Source organism: Hippopotamus amphibius, unplaced genomic scaffold (genome assembly GCF_030028045.1).
Source record: "Hippopotamus amphibius kiboko isolate mHipAmp2 unplaced genomic scaffold, mHipAmp2.hap2 H_2, whole genome shotgun sequence".
Lineage (NCBI taxonomy): Eukaryota > Metazoa > Chordata > Mammalia > Artiodactyla > Hippopotamidae > Hippopotamus > Hippopotamus amphibius.
In genome coordinates, this window is record NW_026648281.1 from 35,732 (window position 1) to 58,222 (window position 22,491).

At 44.1% G+C, this 22,491-nt stretch overlaps 1 protein-coding gene across 1 annotated transcript in view; it reads left to right on the forward strand.

Annotated features, from left to right (window-relative positions):
• The window catches only part of LOC130843079 (antigen WC1.1-like), a gene marked incomplete at its 5' end in the record, with an annotated part of 75,839 nt that overhangs the window by 33,159 nt on the left and 20,189 nt on the right, over positions 1-22,491 (forward strand). The window contains 5 exons of the mRNA XM_057719735.1: positions 106-243; positions 660-752; positions 1,032-1,115; positions 1,648-1,785; positions 4,093-4,236. Of these exons, the coding sequence (XP_057575718.1) occupies positions 106-243; positions 660-752; positions 1,032-1,115; positions 1,648-1,785; positions 4,093-4,236 (597 nt within the window). The remainder of the gene's footprint in view (positions 1-105; positions 244-659; positions 753-1,031; positions 1,116-1,647; positions 1,786-4,092; positions 4,237-22,491) is intronic.

The window sequence follows — 22,491 nt, forward strand, 5'->3', positions numbered from 1 at the left end:
TCTGAGGCTGGGACTTCATTGTCCAGAGCTCCCTGCAAATGCTGGCATAGGGAGTTTCCCTGTGCCCAGGACCTTCTCCAAACCTTCTTGCTTTTTCCTCCTAAGGGACCAGACCAGGCTCAAATCCTGTTCTTGGCATCTTCTCCCTACCTGGGATCCTCTGCCTTATCCTGGGGGCTCTTCTCTTCCTGGTCCTCATCATCCTGGTGACTCAGCTGCTGAGATGGAGAGCAGAGCGCAGAGGTGGGCTGTAGCGGGTACTGGGTACCATGGAAAGTGTGTGGAGACAGGAAATGGGGCCAGGTGTGAGGAGGGGAAACCTGGGCCAGGTCTCTCTTTTTACCCCCATGAGCCTGCAGAACTCCATCTGCTGCATCTTAAACTCTAAGGGCTGAATATACAGAGGTTCTTAGGATTGAGATATGAGCCCTCATAAGTCATGGCCTCTTCTGTGAGACCAGAAGAAGTTGGGCTGAGCTGTGGGTTCAGGGTCACACAAGGGCAGAAGGTGCAGACCTGGTGCATAGGGTGGCAGGCTCTGCAGAGGTCCCGGCAGCTCTGAGGGGTTTTCCACATGTGAGCCTTGGGGAGATGGAGGGTTAAGCCAGCTGGTTCAGGGTGTCTGGGTTGCAGTCTCTGACCTGCTGGTGGTTTCTCAGCCTTATCCAGTGTAGAAGATGCTCTTGCTGAGGCCGTGTACGAGGAGCTTGATTACCTTGTGACAGCAAAGGAGGATCTTCTGGGCAACACAGGTGGGTGTCTCTGCCCTGTCCTCCTGGGACCTCTGGTTGTCAGCCACCACTGGCTGTGAGCCGTCTTCTCAGCATCTCAAACCCCACATCTGCCCCAGGTTCACAGAGGCAGCCCCTGCAAATGTGGCAGGATGGCCTCTCTGGAACCCCTGTGAGCACCCAGCCTCCCTCTACAGGGCAGGAGCCAAGCCTGCCCCGCATTTCTTCTCAGTGTCACACAGGTCCCATGGGTGTGGGGAGGGTCCTTCTGTTTGTTGTGTGATGTTTTCTCCACACTAGGGTTCCCATCAGATGACTCAGTGACTGAACTGCCACATTACACTGGGGACAGTGAGGACCACGGTGACTATAGATCTGCTGCAGGTAGTAGAGGTGGACCTGCCTCGCTGGGTATTGCGGGCAGGAAAATTTCCCTCATAGAGATGAGATCCAAGCAGAACAGTCTTCCTTTGCCTGAGACTAGAGGGATTCCTTGTGTCCAGATGGGCCCCATCCTCCCCCTTCTCTGGCTGTTCTGTGATGTCTCATGTTGGGGCTGGGCCCTCTGTATGCAGAATCACCCTCATTTATTCAAAACAGGCAACATTGTTTTAAGAAATAACATCTGGAGAGCTTCGTTTGTCAGAATATTTTAGTAATGCTCATAGGTGTAATAATTGCTTTGAGACATATAGTTTTAGTCAAGAAATATTGATATTTGTACAAACATTTTTGGGTTTATGGGCGCGTTAAAATGAAATACAGCCTTAAAAATAATCTATTAAAACAAGGAATGAACAATGCCTCCATTTAGCATCTCAGAAACTCTGGGTCAGAAGGGATCTTCGGTATTTGCCAGGCCAACGTACTTACTGTGGTTTCATCTGATCCCCTTGTCTGCCCTTAAAACCCCCAGATGACAGGACTGATGCCCCTGGTGAAGGTTATGATGATGCTGAAGAGGTACCAGTGCCTGGGGCTCCTCCTGCCCCCCAGGGAATCGAGGGGGAAGTGCCCCCAGTGAAGGAGAATGGGGTGAGGGCCTCTCAGACAGGTGAGTGGAGTTAGCTGATCTCCTGTAGTCTTTGGTCTCTGTCCTGGAAAGGGTGAATTTGAGCTCTCAATGCCCATCCTTCCTATGGATTCCAAGTTTGGATAATCTCATATGTTTGATAGCATCACCTCTAATATATGCCTTTCTTTAATGCTGTCAGAATCCTTGGGAGGGAGGAATCCCTCTATGTTCTTGGGATCTATGTTTCCATAATGAGACGTAAATTTATCAATGTATCCTTGATGTGCTTGCATTAAGACTTGTAGATTAATTGAGCATATTCACTAAACCTAGAAATGGAACAACTGTTCTCATAACACCTTTGTGCTGTCTTAAACATGAAACATAGGTAGAGATTTAAAAAAAGATATTGCAGTATTGGAATTTGTGAAGCATTTTGATAATTTAAGAGATACTGTGTTCATATGTTACACTAACATGTATTTTTAAAATACATTTATTTATTTATTTATTATTTATTTATTTATTGGCTGCATTGGATCTTTGTTGCTTCACTCGGGTTTTCTCTAGTTGTGGTGAGTGGGAGCTACTCTTCGTTGCAGTACACAGGCTTCTTATTGCCGTGGCTTCTCTTGATGAGGAGCATGGGTTCTAGGCATGAGGGCTTCAGTAGTTGCGGCATATGGGCTCAGTTGTTGTTTATCACAGGCACTGGAGCACGGGCTCAGTAGTTATGGCACCTGGGCTTAGTTGCTTTGTAGCATGTGGGATCTTCCCGGACCAGGGATTGCACCTGTGTCCTCTGCACTGGCAGGCAGAGTCTTTTTTTTTTTTAAGAACTTTTATTGAGATACAATTGATATACAATAAACTGCATATATTTAATGTGTACAATTTGATTTTTTTTCTTATTAGTAATGTATATATGGCAATCCCAGTCTCCCAATTCATCCCACGCCAACCCCCCTACCCCCTGCTTTCCCCACTTGGTGTCATATGTTTTTCTCTACATCTGTGACTCTATTTCTGCCTTGCAAACTGGTTGATCTGTACCGTTTGTCTAGATTCCACATATATGCATAAATATAAGATATTTGTTTTTCTCTTTCTGACTTACTTCACTCTGTAGGACAGTCTCTAGGTCCATCCATGTCTCTACAAATGTCCCAATTTCCTTCCTTTTTATGGCTGAGTAATATTCCATTGCATATATGTATCGTATCTTCTTTACCCATTCATCTGTTGATGGACATTTAGGTTGTCTCCATGTCCTGGCTATTGTAAAGTGTGTTGCAATGAACATTGGGGTGCCTGTGTCTTTTTGAATTATGGTTTTCTCTGGGTATATGCCCAGTAGTGGGATTGCTGGGTCATATGGTAACTCTATTTTTAGTTTTGCAAGGAACATCCATAATGTTTTCCATAATGGCTGTACCAATTTACATTCCCACCAGCAGTGCAAGAGTGTTCCCTTTTCTCCACACCCTCTCCAGCATTTAGTGTTTGTAGATTTCTGATGATGCCCATTCTAACGGGTGTGAGGTGATACCTCATTGTAGTTTTGACTTGAATTTCTCTTATAGTCAGTGACGTTGAGCAGGCAGGCAGATTTTTAACCACTGCACCTCCAGGGAAGCTCAACATTAACATGTATTGATACAAATCTATGATATACGGTGACCTTAAAATTAAGCCATGGTGGTGGACCATAGACTAGAATTTGTGGGCAGCTAAGGGCTAATCTGCTCCAGACAGTTCAGTGACCAGGAGAAGAAGGCACTCATTTTCTGGAAAAGAGTATTTCTCCGACTGAGGGCCTGTGTGGTTCCTGGGGAGGGGCCATCTGTGGATGCTGCCTGTGATAGTATTTGTGGGCATTTGGGAACACAAGTCAAGGTGGCTAAGAGCAGAGCTGGGATGTCAGTGAGGAATAGAGATTTCTCCTGTCTCCGGTCTTCCTCTCATTCTAAATTCATATCTGTCAGTTGTGAAAGGGGGGAAATATTAAATTTGTTTTTATTATCGTTACCATTCTTGGGGCATCTCCTTGCAGGTTGTGTAAGCCAGGAAGCAGGTCTTCACAGAGCTCCTGTGTTGGGCACAGATATTTTAATATCCTAAGTTTTTCAGAAGAGCTGAGGCCCCAGACCCACCACTGACTGGATCCTGATAGGACAGCCTGTCATATCTGTGCTGTAACTGATGTGAAATATGCTGAGCCTCCCTGAGCACAATCCAGTCCCTAGGGATGCTCTGCTGTCACCACTTACTTGACTTGCTTCTACCACAGGGCACTGTCCAGTCCCTCTGTCTCAGTTCTAATGAAACATCTCTTTGCTATTTCAGGCTCTTCTCTGTGCTTCTCTAGAGAGGCGGCTGATCCTGGGAGAGGAGAAGAGAGCCTCCGGCTGCTCCAGGGGGAGAGGGGGGACGCTGGGTATGATGACGTTGAACTAAGTGCCCCTGAAACAGCCATGGTGGCTTTCCCATGATGTTATATTAAATGTGAGATGAGGCCTCCGATATTCTAATTGCCTGTATTCCAATAGAGTATTGCTGACCTGTAACTGGGTTATATGGAAATTGCTGAAAATGAAATATTCTGAATAAAGTAACTTTTTGCTTTGTTGATAATTTAATGTTTCATGTCAAATGAGGATTGGTCCTCAAGGGAAATACAAGGTGAGTGAACTGACTTGTTTTCTCACCTCCCGCAAAGGCTAATGAAGGCATGACTTTGTGAGATGCAGAAATGCTCCAGGTCCCTGTGACTTAGACAAGGGACTCAAAACTTGGTCCTCACTCATACCTCATTCCTAGCAAGATGAACTCATGGCAGAAACTCAGTCCTGAACATTCTTGTATGCTCTTTCCTGAGATGTCACATCACCTGTTTTAACCAATCTTGGGCACCAGATTGAGTTTGAGTTTCAAGTTGAGGGTGGGAGCTTGGCTGGTGGAAGAGGATGAATACAGCTTTCCTTATCCTGCCTAACTTTTCATGGGTCCATTAAAAATCTAATTCTTCATAATTACCTTTTCCTTTTTCAACTCTAATTCCCCAAGTTATTCTATTTATTCCTGTAGCCCATCCTGACTCCTCCTCACTCTTCTCTCATGTCTAGTTGGTTATTAAAATCCTTTTAAATTCAGTCTTTCCTCTCTATCATTTCTTATTTCTTCATATTTTCTGTGGGAGAGGCCAAAGGTTACATTTCCAATACACCCCATTACACTGTGAACATGTGGAGGGGCTGCTGAACTCATACAAGAACTGAGTGGTGGCCTGGTTATGAGCTGAGCCCAGCCTGTTACTTAGTTGGTGGCTCTGGATGTTGTCTGGGGGTCCAACCTACTCACCATTGCAATGTTTGTAATTTTTGGCTGGGCATGGGGATTGGAAGATGCCCAGGGCTTCTCCCCATGCAGCTCAAATAGCCATTTGCCATTGGGAAGTGATGAAATAAATGACAGAGTAAAGTATACCCACCAAGAATGTTATATTTTATTTCTGATGCATGGTGTCAGTGAAGCCAAAATAGCTGGTTACTACAATTTTTGATGATAAAAATCATATAAAATTAATGGAGAGGTAGGACAAGATTCACCACCCAGATTTGGGAGAATTCCAGGATGAGCCTGTTATGGATTGGGTACTTAAGAGTGACTTAAGAGTGTTTAGATCAGGGAGATCAGGGCATCATTCCAAGTGACCCATGGCACGTGTGAAGTGGCCTTTTGTGAGGGGTGGTTTTGAAGGGTTTATCATTCCAGAGTCTGCCACAAAAGCCAGAAAACTTCTCTGCATAACAGTAATTATGACAAGGCAGCCAGAATGTCATGTGGGGAAAGAATTTACAGGAAATTCTTTCCTTTTAACAGTGTAGTTAGCATATTAAGCTTGGAGGCCTGTCCCATGTTTTTTGGATGGACCCACTGGATGTCCCTAGATTTTCCTGAAGCCTTACAGGCACTTAACACCCATAAATACTTTATTCTGGGCAGATTGGAGAAAGTCACAAACACCTGAAAATGTCAGGGATTATGTTACATACTAACTTCCAATGTAATAACCCTGTGTGGCAGGTAATGATATGATTCCTACAGGGAAAAATATCAAGTTGCAGGTTTCCCTAGGGCAGCATCACCAGGCATCACCATCAGAGAACGAGTCCAACCCTGCACAGAACTGGTCGCTTTATCAATAAGTGCAGTAAGAAGGGAGCCTAAGAGGATTCTGAAGTTGTGCAGAAGAGGTGTCTAATACAAGTGAAGGTCAAAGTCAGAACTAGGTGATAAACCTTGGCACAGCCAGATATTATCAACCTATACCCCAATTTTTGGCTTGGGTGACATGGCTTAAACAAAATTCTTTCTTGACTCAAGGTAGTAAATCTGCAGTTGTGGAACCACCAGACTTGGTGTTTTCCTCACTTCATGTGAACTCCTAAGACTGTAGTACCACTGAGGATGAGTTATTGAACAAGGTCAAATGAATCATAGAGCTTTTCCAACACCAAGCTTTACTAAAAAAGCAGGCACAGCACCTTTAGAGGGGCTCCAGAGTGGCAGATGTACCTTCTAAGCATCTTCTTTTCACAATGCGACACAGGTGAGCTCTAATTATGAGGGTGCTACAAGTTTGATTTAAGGAAGCCATATAGGTTTGGGTTTCTCAGTTTTTACACTTTGTTACTCATGTAAGGTAGAGAACTTATGTGATTAACTTCCAGCCACATTCTATAAACCAATCCAAGCTTATTTATTATTATTAGTCTTGATTGATTGGTTATATTCATTTTCATTTTTTTGAATTGAAGTATAGTTCATTTAGCATAGCATGTTAGATTCAGGTGTACAGCACAGCAATTCAATTATATATATATATATATATATATAATATGTATAAATGTATATATGTTACATGTATTCTTTTTCAGATTCTTTTCCTTTATATGTTATTACAAAATATAAAACTTTATGTTTAGTTTAATTTACTATGTAATACAGTAAGCCATTGGTTATCCATTTTATATATAGTAGTGAGTATATGTTAATCTCAACCTCTTAATTTCTCTCTCCCTTCTCCCCTTTTCTCTTTGGTACCTATACATTTGTTTTCTATGTCTGTGACTCTCTCTTTGGAAAATAGTTACTTCTATCTTTTATTTTTAGATTCCAAGTAGAAGTTATATCATATGATATTTGTCTTTCTCTGGCTTACTTCATTTAGCATGATAATCTCTAGGTCCATCCATGTTTGCTACAAATGGCATTATTTTATTCTTATTTATGGCTGAGTAATATTGCATTCCATATATATATACACACACCACATCTTCTTTATCCATTCACATTCTGATAAAATATTTTTAGATAAGAATTTCCTTGGCTATCTTCCATGTAGTGAATCCCATGGAAGGCTTTGAAGGAGCTCTGGTTGAGGTTAACACTGCCCTAAAGTTCTGGAACAAGGATTCAGACAATTTACCTCCTTCCGTCCCGGCCCCAAACCTGGTCCTCCTCTCACCAGAGCATCTTACTCTAGCATCCTCCTCGTGTTGCCGTCGCTCTGCCCCTAGGGCTCCCAAGCAGGAGTCCACAGGGAGGACTCCCTGCCCCTGCAGGGCACTTCCTCCAGCCAGATGCTCCTGTTTCTAGGGCCCTTCCCAGGTAATCGACCAGTTCAAGGAACCATTTTTTAATTTAAATGAGAATCAATGCCTCTCGCTCTCTTTGTGTGAGTAATGATCCAACAGAAGAAGAAAACATATACGAATTATTTTTAAGAGGAAGAAAAAATATCAACTAGAGGGAATCCATAGATTTGCTATGGCCCATTCGGGATCAACATCACATGGCATCAAAATTCCTTAGCAGTTCTGCTACCATCACCAAGATTACCTTCTGTTTCCTGCTCCATTTCCCCAGGATTACTAAGGAGTGGAGGTTAACAGCACAGACATGGGACTCAGAATGCCTGGCTTCCCAATACAGCATTTGCCAGCTGGGTGGCCTTGGAAGAGTTTTTAACTTGGTTTTCCTTTTTGTAGAATAGGGATGTTAATAAAAACTCTGCCTTGTACGGTTGTTGTGATGATTACATGAACTATGACATACAATCCCAGGCAATAATTCCTTGTACATAATAAGCTTTCAAAATGTTATTTGCTGAGACACACTCCCCCTCTGTTGTAGCACCTCCATTGGCCCCTAATCTTGTTGCATTGCCACTTCTCCTTTAACCCACCCTGGGGTTTCATGGAATGCTTCCTGTGACCAACTGACTTAGAGAAAAATCAAGTCTGTGTTATAGATGGTTCTGATATGTGTTGGCACCACCTCAAAGAGGATAAACTCAGTATTTTAGAATCCCTCAACCCTGGTCCTTCAAGGCAGTGGAAAAGGAAATCTTTTCAGTGGATAGAACTCTGAGCAGAACATTTGCTTGTGTCCTTTGCTTGAGAGGAGGAAAGGTCATAAGTTATGGATCTATACTGATTCATGGGTAATGGCTAATCATTTGCCTGGATATTCAGAGAGTTAGAAAGAATATGATGGAAAGACTGAGGACAAGGAGTTGGAGAAGAGGTGTGCAGATAAACCATTTGCAGGACACAAAGTATGAAGATATCTGTGTCCCATGTGAATGCTCACCAAAGGTCATTATCATAGAGGTGGGGCTCAAAAATCATTTTGACAAGATAACATGCTCTGTGGAGGGGAATCAACTGCTTTCCCAAGCTACTTCACTGCTTGCTCATTGACTTGTGAACCACGTGGCAATAGCATGAAGCAAAGAAGTTATAAATGGGCTCAGCAGCTGGACTTTCTTTCATCGAATTTGATCTGGGTCCAGTTTTGGTGAGTATCAAACCTGATCATTGCAGAACCCAAAGCCCCTTTTCTGATATTACACTGCATTCTTGGAGATGAACCTGTTCGCAGGCTGACTTCATTAGATCTCTTCCATCATGGATAAGGATGTGGTTAGCTTCCTTACTGGAATAGACCCTTATTCTGGATATAGATTTGTCTTCTCTGTGCACAACACTTTCTTGTGCTATTATTCTTGGATTCACTGAATCCCTTCTTCACCATGATGGTATCCTACCTAATAGTGATTCTGTACTAGGAACTCACTGTGCAACAACAACAAGAAGTTGACAATGTGTTCATAACCACAGTATTCACTTGTTTTATCATGTGTCATTACATCACTCAGAAGAAGCTGGCCTGGTGTAATAATGAAATGGTTTGCTGAAGACTCAATTATAGAATCATATGAGCAAGAATTTGAGGGGTTTAGGGACCTGTCCTATAAGATGTGGTCTATGGTCAAGATCAGTGACCATGCTGATTTCTCCCCTAGACAGCAAACACAGGTCTATGAACAAAGAGGTGGGAATGGCTTTCTTTCCCACTGTTATCTATAACCTCATTTGTGCTTCCTGTCCTGCAACTTTGGAATCTTTGATTTACAGGTTTTAATTCTCAAGGGAAGAATACCTCTACCAGGCTCCACATGTATGGTTCCACTGAAGTGGATGTTGATACCACCACATGTCATTTTGGATTCTTCACAGGACTGAACAAAAGGCAACGTGATAGGCAGAATAATGCCCCTCCCCCGAGAGGTCCACATTCTAATCCGCAGAACCTGTGATTATATTACCTCAGTGGTGAAAGTGTCTTTGCCAATGTGATTGAATAAAGGATTTTGAGGTGGGAAGAATGTCTGAGCAGACCATTAACAAGTGAGGAGATTGAATCAGTGATCCAAACCCTTTGCAGCACAGAAAAGACCAGGTCCGCAGGGTTCCATTTATAATTATACCAAACATTGAAAGAGAATTAAAGGCAATAATTCTTGAACTCCCCCAAAAACTTGAAGAGCAGGAAATATTCCCAAACTTATAGCCAGCTTTACCCCAATATACCAAAGTCAGATGAGGACACCACAAGAAGAGATAACAATAGGCCAACGTCCCTGATAAAGGATGGGTGCCTAAAATTCCCTGTTTCTTGGGCCTCTTCCATATTTTCCTTTGGTTTCTTATCTTCCCATCTCACTGTTAAGGCTACATCCTGCTACATGACCTGAGCTAATGTGGTAACATGTAGTAACAGATTTGTGGGTGGGCGTTTAATTTCATTTTTGAGTGACTACTTTCTTTCCCCTTTGGGACAACCACTATAAGTTACAGATCAGGGAGGACCAGACTTCTTGGGCCACTGAGTCTCTTGGGAAAATCCTTGATGTCTGTTCAGATGAACATATCCTGCCTCTGTATCCTGACCTTGCTGCTCCTCTTCTACCTGCTGTGCAGAACAGTTGAGTTGTCCGGGGTCTACAGCATCCTTCAGGATCAGTTCAAGGGGACTCTCCTTATATAAAATGAAAGACTAATTAAGGTGTTTATTTTTTAAAGCACAAGAACTCCTTTTGCATTCTTTTTGTCTCCTTCCTTATGTCATATAGACAGTGCAGCAGTAGTTTTTTTTTATCGTAACCTTTCTTCCTGTGATATTCCTGTGTGGTTTTACTTGAAAAGCAGCCAAATAATAAATCATATATGAGTATCCTGTCTCCTCCATTGGGTTTGATTAAGACTTAAAAGATGCCACATGGCCTCCACCTGTCAGTATGTTGTGGTTTGTCTTGTGTATCTTTTGAGACAGAGATTTGCAGCATTTCCTATTATACATTTGTTAGTAATAAGCTGCTTGTTTATGAAGATCAAAATTTGCCTTGTTAATTGCTAAAATCTTATGTCTTTGAAATGAAAATATCAATAACTTGAATAATGCCCTAAAATATTCCTTCTTATTTAGGTAATTTCTCTTAAGCATTTAACACAGTGCCATTCTGGCATTCAATAGGCATTAGTTGACCATCTAGGAAGTTTTAGAGAGTGGCAATACAGAGCCATTCTCCTCAAAATCTAGATTAGGAGATTAAGCAGCACATAAAGAAATGAGGTAAATGTTCAGGCACTCTGTTAGCCGTACCTGGAAAGTAAAATGGGAGCATAAAGGAGGTATGTAGGTAGAGGCTTTACCCCAATCCTAGGCCCTGGCAGGGTCCCAGCAGATGCCTGCAGGCTGCAGGGGCCTTAGTTAGCATGCACAGATGGGGAAGGATTCACTGAGAAGGAAAAGAGAATCTGTTCACAGACCTTTAGGTGTTAAAGGGAAGAACACGCTAGCTGCATTTTCAGTGTTCTTAGGCTGGTCTGCAGGCAGGACTGAGCTGCACCAAAGCTCCATGTGCAACAGAGCACCAATGTGGGAGCACCAGGCTTTACCTCTGAGAGCCACCCTGGTGGCACTAACCTTGGGCTTAAATGGTTTAAGAATCACCACCAGCAAGAAGGCAAATTGTTCTGAGTTAATTACATGAACTCTGAGCAGAGGAGGATTAATCCTGAAGCTAACGAAGCTTCATCTTCACGGCCTCTCACTGCACCAGCCCCTCCTAAGGCCCAAGGGTCCCTAGCGCTGTGCTCACAAGGGCATAGGTTTTGAATGTGCCATTGTCTTGTGCTGATGAAAAGAAGCAGTTCTGTAAAATCATTTCTTACCCAAAGGCCAAGAAGGTAATTGAAGGGGCCTGAGCATGGAGCACTGAATCCAGGAATCAGATTTGCTCTGGAAATCAAGAAGGAACTGAAGAGGTTTAGAAAGCACCTGCTGCCTTTTCAATAGTATAGGGTTGGTGGAAGGATAAAAAGAAAATCAAACATGATGAATCGACTAACCTGGAGGGAAGCAGAGCTGTGTAAGGATGAAGGTCAAGATGCTAAGACACAGAAGCAGGGAGATGGGAGCGAGACTGTCAGCGCAGACAGATACTAAGGGAAAAGGAGATGCATCAGGTGCAGGTGCTCTTAAACAGGGCTCTGGATCTAGTTGTTGGTCAGTCAGAAATGGTGACTGGGAACCAGCTCCGCCCAGCAGAGGAAGCAAGTTGAGATGTGAAGGAGCAGCTTGGGATGAAGACACAGAGGAGGATGAGATCCAGGAAAGTACTGAGAAGCCCCTTCTTCCCGTGACAGATTCTGTCTTCTTTTCAAGTCTCCTTTCTCCTTTATATCAGTCCGAATAGACTCTGTTCTGCTGCTGGAACAGGTGAACCCCCAAATCTCAGTGGTGTGTGCGCACACGCACACAAACACACTTATCACCAAGCTACAAACATACTGTGGTTAGTGAGGCTCCACCATTCTGCACATGTACCATTTGAAACATGAAGCTTCTGGGGCAGGAAAGAGAGAGACTAGAGAATCATACTTGGGCTTTTCACTGCCTCCACTCGGAAGTGACACATGTGACACCCAGCCACATTTCATTGGCTAGAACTAGTCACTGGGGGCTAGGAAAATACATATTTGATGACTACTACTGTCTATGCCACATCCTTTAATAAAAAGTTGATAGCAATGCTATCATTTTTTTCTTGTCTTGGAGAAGCTTCTGAGGTACAGGTTTGTACAGTAATTGACATCATCTGAACTCCACCGTGTGGGATTTGAAGGCATTTTCTATCTGATTTCCTTGGCTGCTGTGTCTCTGACTCCTTACATCCACTTCAGTCTGTGTGGAGTGTGATTCATGAGATTTGCGTCTCCCCTGTTCCCCACCTCTCTCCCCCTGCCCCCATAGTCACTAACTGCAGGGTTATTTTCAGCCTTTTTTCATGCATTCATTTCTGCAAATTATCCAATGTTTGTTAAGTTCTTACCATGTGCCTTTACTTGGCCCTAAAGGGACATCGAAGAATAAGACAGAGTCCTTGCACTGGGGAATCTCCCACTTTGGTGACAGTGAGCAAATTTTTTCCAATTAAATGGACACAGCTGTAATTTTGAGCTGGAAGGACCAAAAAGAGCTTCTGTAGTGGGTTTGAAAATGTATCCTCTAGAATTCAACGTGTGCATAAGTGTAGCATTCTCTGCTTTTCTGACTGATTTCATCTTGCTCACTAGCAAGGGGTATTTGTGTGGATTACAAGTTTCCATAAAGTTAACACAGATTCTTCCAATTAAAATGTGCCCTTCGGACTTCCCTGGTGGCCCAGTGGCTAAGAATCAGCCTGCCAATGCAGGGGATACGGGTTCGATCCCTGGTCCAGGAAGATCTCACATGCCGCGGAGCAACAAAGTCTGTGCACCACAACTGCTGAGCCTGAGCTCTACAGCCTGTGAGCCACAACTACTGGAGTCCATGCTTCACAACAGGAGAAGCCACCACGATGAGAAGCCCAAGTACCGCAACAAAGAGTAGCCCCCACTCGCCGCGACTAGAGGAAGTCTGCCTGCAGCAACAAAGACCCAATGCAACCAAATAAATAAATAAAGTTTAAAAATATTTTTAAAAATGTGTCCTTCATCTTACTTCAGTAATAATTATCTTGTTAATTTTAGGTTCAAGTTTCCTGTTGAGATTGGTTTACCTCTTGCTTAGGAGGCATCTTCTCTGTTTCTCCTGTCAAAGTTGGTGTCTGGGAAGAGCAGGCTTCTTACAATCCAGTGGCAGTGGAAAGGCCCTTGGTCTGCATGCTCTGCACTTAGTAACTGCTTGTCTTTGATTTAGTAGCTTTGATCTGGTCTGCTCTCTGGGAATCAGATGCTGGACCTGTGGAGAAATGCATGAGGTCAATTCAGTGCCAAGCTGTTTGCTAGATGTTACTGGTCATGGACTGCAAAGAGCTGAACAGAAATGATGGGCTGGACCTCAGCCAGCTCATGACCTTGCTCTTTCTTTTATGCTCTTGTAATGAAGTGGTCTTTGGTAAAGGATCCTTTACTAACCCTTGTACCATCCATGCAAGGAACACCGGTGGTGAGGTGGGTCTCCAATACATTGGCGAAACAACTCAATTAACAATTTCCTTTTAATGTTGTATAGATCTTTTTGAATTCAAAAAGAATATTTTGGGGCTTCCCTGGTGGTGCAGTGGTTAAGTATCTGCCCGCCAAGGCAGGGAACATGGGTTTGTGCCCTGGTCCGGGAAGGTCCCCCATGCCGTGGAGCAACTAAGCCCACGTGCCACAACTACTGAAGCCCGTGCACCTAGAGCCCGTGCTCTGCAACAAGAGAAGCCACCACAATGAGAAGCCCATGCATCACAAAGAAGAGTAGCCCCTGCTCTCCGCAACTAGAGCAAGCCCGCGCAGCGATGAAGGCAAAATGCAGCCAATAAATAAATAAATAAAAATAAAAAATAAATTCAAAAAAGAATATTTTGTATTTTAGTCACTCTGTTTCTGATTGGTCCTAAGGAAATATCCCTCAAGCATGGATGTTTAATTACTAACTTCCCTAGCAAAGAGATTACTTGACCTCTTAGACCTCCATTTTCTCATGTGTAAATTGGGAGTAACAACGCTCCATTACAATATTGTTGCAACATATTGTATTATTTTGCAATCCATAAGGCCAAGCAGTTATCCTAAGTAAAAGAACAGAACTTTTTCTGCTCTTTACTTCTGCACTTCTAATTCAATATAGAAGCTGTTGAACTAAATTTTTTAAAACCAGTTTTCTTCCTGTTACAGTCATGTGTGGTTTTAATTAAAAACGTGCCAAATGATAAGTATGTAAACATCCTGCCCATGTGGCTATATCTGATTAAGACCAGAGCACAAGGCTTCATGGTCTTCACCTGTCAGTATGCTGTGGTTTGTCTGCTGTATCTTCGGATACACAAAGAAACTTGCAGCATCTATAATTTTTTAAAACTGGTTGTCTCAACACTGCTCTGGGAATAGGGTTGCCTTTGTTTCTGGATATTGGAATTTATTGCATTCATTGCAGACATGTGTGTAATGCATTTAATAGAATTAAAATATCATTACAACAGACAATGCAATTTGCATTGTGCTGTTAAGTCCTCACAACAAGCTGCATTATGTTCTCAAAACAGTTCTTTTTGATTGGAATGATTTGTGTAAAACACCTTACAGAGTGCTATTCATTCATTCATTCATTCATTCATTCATGTATTCAATAGACATAGTTTGGGATTTTTAATTAGCCAGGCATTGGGCAAATGGAGGTGAATTAGACACAGAACTTCTACCAAGAACATTCGAGCCTATAAATTACATTGGCAGGTGAACAACTGAGTTCATGAAAGGGTTACAGGCGGTAGAGTTTCATGCTCAGTAGAATGAGGGGCACAAAAGAGAGGGGTCAGCTGTAGAGGGCTCACAACTCTGATCGGTACCAATTATCATCACACCACTGTGGTTTCCCAGTAGAATTTGACAGGCTCCACTCACAGCCTGATGTAACAGAATTTAATTTCCTGTTCTAGAGTCCTGTGATTCCTGGGATGGGATGAAGAGAGATGCCCTAATACTACTCCTCTGCTAATACTAAGTATTGCTACAAGCCAGCACTTACCACTTACTAATGCCAACTCACTTCATCCTCACCCAAACTCTGTCATCTAGGCCTGATCATAATCCTCCTTTTACGGATGAAGCCACGACACAGAGAGTTTAAGAACCCTGTTCAAGGTCGCACACGTGGTATGTGGCTGAGTTGTGGGTCAAGACAAGGCAGCCTGGCTCCTGAGTCTGTTCTCCTGACCACTGCACTGCACTCTCTCAAGTTCCCTGTGGGACCCAGCTGGCTGGTGTCCTCTCTAAAACTTTCTTCCTTTTCAAATCTTTGATGAGGTCGTAGACTAATATTTCCTTATGTGTCAAAGAAGACTTACCTTCAACAGAGGGTGAGTTGGTCCATGGTGACCCTGCACCCCAAGCTCTGGGGTATAGGGTGCTGCTTGGGACAGCATGCCAGCCCTGAGTTAGTCCCTCCTTTCCAGCTGATCCCTCCCTCGAACAGGGTCTGGAACCCCTAACTGTTAGTGTCTTATCTGTGAGATCTGAATTCCGAGGTAAGTGAGACCATGTGCACCTGGTTCCCTACATGCATCCCTATGTCATCCTGTGGGAAGGGGTGACTGGAGCCCAAGAAGCACATCCTGTGTTCTAGGTGTCTGGCTGATGGTTTCTGGTGGTAGTATGGATTCCAAAACTGCATAAGGAATATTAAATGTGGACCAGAGAGAGAGCATAGCATGAACCCTAAGTGACTGAGCAGATCCTGGTCCTGCTCTAGCACCTGAGTTTAAATTCCAGTTCTGACATTTATAATCAGTCATTGTCATTAATATGTTAGGGGTATAGAAATAGAAGGAGATGGGGCTCAGGTACAATCATGGGGCTTGGGAGTGAGAGAATCAGATGACAAGTAAGTGATTCTTGTAAAATTAATTGGTAGTATTAGAATATTTATGGGGAGAAATGCATGTGTTCAGTTGTCTTTTCTCCCTTTTCACTTACTGGAGTCTCATGGAGAAAGAACAGGCCTGGCAGGAACAGAGAAGCTGTGTCTGCTGACCTGGATGAGGGGGTCCTTCTGGTGGGGAACATGACAGGGCTGTGGACTGACCCGCTGCTGCCCTCAGGGTTGGTCCCACTGAGACCTTCAGGTGTGGGATGGGGAGGGCGTGACGCTGTCTCTGAGCTCTGGTGGGGACTCTGAGGGGTGTGTGTCCCAGAAAGCTTCCTTCCCATGTCTGTGTGCTGAAATGTTGAGAGCTAGGGTGAGGGGGCCACAGGGTGGGCTTGTGTGGAGCGCAGGGTGCATCATGGTAACCCTGAGCCTGAGGGGGTGTGAAGGGTGGAGGTAGCATTTTAGTGACCTTGAATTTTGTCACTATCTCATATCCCCTCACTGCCCTTCTCAGATTCTATACTCGTCCCAGGGCTACTTTCTGGGAGCATCTGGGAGCTTCTGTGATGAGTGGAAACCAGAACAAGGCCGCAATGGCTAAAGTGAGCATAAGTCCCTTCTGCTTTAATCTTTCCCCTCAACCCATCTGAGCTTCCATTCTTGCTGCCACCTTTCCTGTTAAATGAAGAACGAAGGAGGTGGGCTCACTGATGGTTTCAGGCAGCCTGTACCCCCTTCTTTTTTCTCTTTCACATGCCTCTTTTTTACCCCCTTCTCTGAAAATTCACCTGCTAGCAGAAAACTTTCTATTTCCCCTTTCTGTCTGCAGCAGTTCCCTTAAATTAGATTTTTCGTCTTTTGTAGTTATGATTTATAACACAATTGTGTTCTGAGTCCTACCAAGCCAAACTTTCAATATATAAATAGGAAAAATGTGAAGTTTAGAAAACCTTAGTCTTTCAAAACTATTTATTTTCTTCTTGGGACCCCAAAATCCTATTTTGGAGGGCTATAGTCGAATGATGACTCCTACTTTCTCTTTATTTCCTGTAACAGCAATATCTTCCTCTCCTGAAGCATCATTTGGTGAGAAGCTGAAAAGGATATTTCACATAAAATGAAATGTCAATAAAGGAAAAGGGATTCAGCATGTCTAAAAAGCACCATATATATAGCTATTGTGTCTCTGTACCTATGTATCTATGTAGCTATGATCTGTCTGTATCTATCTATCTATCATCTCTCTATCATCTATCTATCTATCTATATCTATCTATCTATATCTATCTATCGATCATCTATCTATCATCATCTGTCATCTATCTATCTATATCTATATCTATCTGTCTATTATCTATCTATCGTCTATCTATCTACCTATCTATCCTCTATCTAATCATCTGTCTATCACCATCACCATCTTCATCATCATCCCATCTATGTAATCTATTTCTTTAGTGTCTATCTATATTTCTAGTTTAATTAATTTCTTTATAGTTCAAACAGTGAAATTCTGTCTTCATCCATAGACCATTCTAAGGTAAATTATGAAAATAATATTAATTGTGAACTTTAAAAAAAACCAAACACAAATTTTGCTTGACTCTAGGGTCCAGGAATTTGTCATTCCCAGTTCTGCCACCTTCTGGCGAGCCTATGAACTGCACACTTGCAAAGTGGAACTTGATACTAATTGCCAAGCAGCATCCATACAGAAGCTAAAACCTTGAAATGCTGGACAAGTGCACTGATACAGTGAGTGGATTACAGTTTGACCATGTGAAAATTAATCATTTAAGTATTTGGAACTCAGACGTCTAGAACCCATCAGGACTATGTAAAGATTCCATGTCTAGTTGATCCCAGGGTTGGGAGTAAGACCTGGGAAAGAGCAGGGGTAAAGATTGGGAGGAGTCATCAACACAGAAGTTTCCGTTGCCTGGGAAACATTCCCCCACCACCACCAGCCACTCCTGGGAGAGGTAGTGACCTAGACCTGGAGTGGAATGAAAGAGAGAGGTTTATTTTTTTTGTTTTTCCTTTTTCAAGAAGATGGAATGATTCAGACTGGAATAGATAGATTTCCAGGTACAGTATGGTAAAAAAAAATTAATATTTTTGCCATCTGGAAAATAATAAATACCTATTCTGCAAATATAATAATAATAATTATTATTCCTGTTCTGGGTATCAATTACAAGTAAATAGGCTGAGATGTGCACAAAATTAACGTGAAAAGATCTTAATAGTAACACTAATTATGTAAAAATGAGGATATGGAATTTTCCTCTCCACCTTCCTCTGTATCCTCATTCTTTTCTCCCTTTCCTCTCGGATAATGATTGGTAAATTATTACCATTAAGGAAGCTATTAATATGTTCCTATTTTCAAAAGGATGTGAAATGTCTACCGACTGCAATTTTTCATAAAACAATTTAAATTTTAAATCAGAATGATGTTTTTTTAACTTACTCTGGGAACTGCAACTGTCAGGTGGGCTGGATATTACCTAAATGTGACCAAAGCATCTTCAAACTGTCCCCTCAGAGAAATCTGCGGCTGGAAGGGGAGGTTAGAGTGTGGCTTTTTGGGGAGAGCCTGCCCAAGGCCTGCTCTCCTCCTCTTCCCATTCCCTCACCTACTACACAGCCAAGGAGCACGCACTGCACCCAGTCTGTGCATCTTCGTTCCCTATAAACCAGCACCTTCAAACCCTGATGTGCAGAAGAAGAACCTGGAATGTCTGCGACACACACACAGAGTCTATTTGCTAGGCCTGGGTGTGGCCTGAGAACTCTCATTTCTTACAAGCTGCTGGGTCATGCAGCTGCTGCCTGCAGGTGGACCACACTTTGAGAAGCCCTGGTCTAAACCACACCCCCACCTCCACAGCAAACAGCAGGCCCTTGGTCACCCTCAGGACCAGGGTTGCCCACTCGTTGTCCCCTCTGGGGAGGACGTGTTGGGAAGAGGCCGATGCTGGTCTTGAAGCAGGCTGGGCTCCATTTGGGCAGAGAATTCCTGGTTCTGAGAACCCAGATAGGTCTAGCAGGGGGATGGCATGGACTCCATCTGGCTGTGCGTGTCCACTCTTCTCATGGCCTCCTCTCCATCTTGGGGAGCTGGTTGGGGGGTAACCTGGGCAGTGTCCTCTTAAGTGCAGTGTCCAGGGTGGGGCCTCTCTGGACTTGAGTCTAAGAGGGGTTCTGCCTGCACATATTCTAATCACTGCACGAAGCCTGTGTTTTGCAGGAAGAAAAATGGTACAAGCACATCAGCCAGGTGGCTCTGAGCCTTGAGCCCCACCTGGCTCTAAGGGCAGGACTGCTGGCCCTGGGCAGCTGCACAGACAGGAGGGAGTCCTTTTGTAAATACCCTGAAGACTACGTCCCCCTCTCATCCTGGAGAAGGAGGATTTAGCCCCAGGTGACAGGTGCCTGCTGGACAGAGTGGTCTTAGGGGCTAAGGAGGATCCTGATGGGGAAACCTTAGGTTATGTCAAAGCCCCGTGTTACTATGAGCCCCTCTGTGCTCCAGGACCCAGGCTCCAGATCATTCTGAGAAGGGGGGAAAGACCAGCCATCTCACCTCCCCAACTTGACGGTTCCCACCTCACCCCTCCACCTTCACCTGTGAATCCTGTGCTGCTGGTCCTCATTTTCTGCTGACCTGATAATTATTCCTGTATTTCAAGCCTTCTTGTAATTCTCTACTTTGGCTCTGAGCTCAGCCAGAGGGAAGATCAATGCTTGATTCCAACAAAGATATTCTCCATGGGCCAAACTATTCCAGCTCTCTGACCCTGGGAGATGTCATAGTCTGTGGCCATCAGCCAGGATGTTCGGGGGAGAGAAAGCCACTCATGCTATTGGATGCAACTCTTCTATGCCAGCCCCGGTCATGGGGGCCTGGTTCTCAGGGAGTCACGGAAGCAGGAGGTCAAAGGCCTGTGTTGCTCATATAAGGAGATGTTGAAGATTCAGAAGCTAATTGGTGTTTGCGCTTCAGAAAGTGGCAGCTGAAGCCTCCGATAGAGTCTGAAATGGTAAAAGCTGTCGCTATTGGCTCTCAGTGGGGAGGATGTCAGGGGATGGGTCTATATAGACCTGTGTTGATGCCCTGATGCCTCCTCACAGGGTGATTTTGCAGCTGGGACTGTGACCTTGATGACTTGGGAGTCAGGATGGCTCAGAACAGACACCTCTCCCTTCAGGGACTCTGTTTCCTCCTCCTCAGCACTGTGTTGAGGGGTCAAGGTAAGAGCTGCCCCTCTTTCTGGGGTCAACAGCAGGGAGTGGATGCCTTGGTAAAGAGAAAAGTCTCTGGAGTGCTGGAGCCGAAGCCTCAGTGTAGATCTTGTGCTTTTGACCAAAAATGGACCACACTGATTGTGAATATTGGTGCCTCTCCCGTGGAGGGTCCACCGGTCATAGTGGCAGATTTTACAGAGAAAAGATGTTTGGTCTGGACTGAGGGAGGTCAGCTTCCGTCCCCTCCACCATCTCCCTTGTTTTCAGGGAGCTTCCATGAGTCCCATTGGCTCCCCGTGTGGGGACGTTCCAGCGACTGACCTCAGCTGGGCCTCTGGGCTGTTCCCTGCTGCGTAGACACTGCCCCTGGGATTCCCATGTTTTATGCAATTATGCTTCTTTAGGCTCTGGTTTTGCCGTGTGTGTGTGTGTGTGTGTGTGTGTGTGTGTGTGTGTAGGGTGTGTAGGATATGTGAGGAGCCTGTGAAGCCTGCCTGTGTGAGAGGAACAGGGCTGCCGAGGAGGGTGTGAGTCCGTTGGGCTGTGAAACACACAGGTGCCCACAGGGCTGGGTGTCATGTCAGCTGCCTATAACCAGATCGTAGATAATCGTGCACCTGCCTGCTTCTTTCTGGCTCCTCTCCTCCAACCCCACAGCCTCCCCTCTGCTTGTTGCAGTGTTTGCCCAGCACTGGGCTCTGTGAGAGGCTCTGCCTCCTGGCCTCACCTGTTCCCACCAGGCATCCATGTGGAGCAGAGGGACCTGCAGCCAGAAGAGGGGACCTCTTGTTTATAGAGAGTAACTGTTGCACAGCACCATTTGTATAAAGTTCCCGAGTCCCTAGCCCAGTCCCCGTGAATTGTCTCCTGACGTGCTGTGGTCCTGGGATGGTCCTTTCCTCTCCCTAGGATCTGCTGTGAATGCTGTAGGGTGCATTTTCTCTCTCATGCTCTCTTCTGTCCCCCTCTGGGGGCTGGTTTCCACTGAGTGAGAGGACATCAGGCACAAGGGATGGGGCTGCATAAAATCTCATCTTCCGCCTGGAGGAGGCAGCTCTTTCAGATTTGGGTGTTGGTCCAGCAGAGACTCAGTAGAGCCCTGTCTCCTCTCAGGGCTCACTGTCTTCCCCTTGGACCTCAGCCTCTCGTTGAACAGCTCTCCTTGGGAAGCCCCCTCCCTCCTCGTCTCTGCTCCTCGAGTGCTGGGCAGGTGATAGTGAAGAGTCTCCTCCTGGGGGCCCTGACTTGCAGAGGTGGGTTTTGGTCCCATGACGGGGAGAGACATGGGTGTTCTGATACCTGGCCCTTTCCTCTTACCAGGAAAACTGTAGGTAATTTTCTCAGTAGTTTTTTAAGAAGCAAGACCACTTCACTAAGGCAAGCACTCTTTTCATTTCCCATGAAACAACACCATTCAGCATTGCGCTATTTAAGACTGTTTTCTTCTTAACCACTGCGCCACCTAGAAAGTCCTAAAACGTTTTTCTTCTACTTCCTGTGATGTTGGACTTGCTCCTTGTTCAACAATAGTCCTGGCCTTTGTGGGCATCTGATGATTTCTGGGATGGGCACACAATCCAGGAGTCTCCATGATGGGCATTGGGAAAAAATCATCCCTTTAAACACAATTGATGCCATTAGACACAAAAGCAGAGACCCTCAAAGACTGTGGATAATTCAGTATATATCATTTTAGAATCTGTTTTTAAAAATTAATAACATATTTTGGACATCACTGACTATTCTTTTACACATTAAAACTTGTTATTGTAGTATTACAAGGATGACATGGAAAATTTTAATTGCCTCCAATTATTTCATTGTATGACTGAAACACAATATGTTCACATAATTACCCGTGTTGTACCCATGTTTGTTTTCAACATTTTTGCTATTATGAAAATGGTGCTCTGAACTTCCCTGTATTTACATGTAAGGACCACCTATGATTCTTTCTAAAAATGAAATTGCTCTTTTATAGGCTATGAACACCTTTAAGGCCTTTCATACGCCAGAAATGTTTGCACTGAATTTTAGTTCCACAAATGCATGAGAATGTTCGTCTCCGCATACCCCTACCAACACTGGCTGTTTATCAAGTTTTAAAATCTTAGCCATTTTTGTAGGCAAAGACTGGCATGCATCAGCTAATTGAATCCCCCATTTTTTAGTTACTTCTTCATGACATTTGTCCTTTTTAGCCACAGATGTTTGTCATTTTTGTAATGATTTATGTTGGAGCTC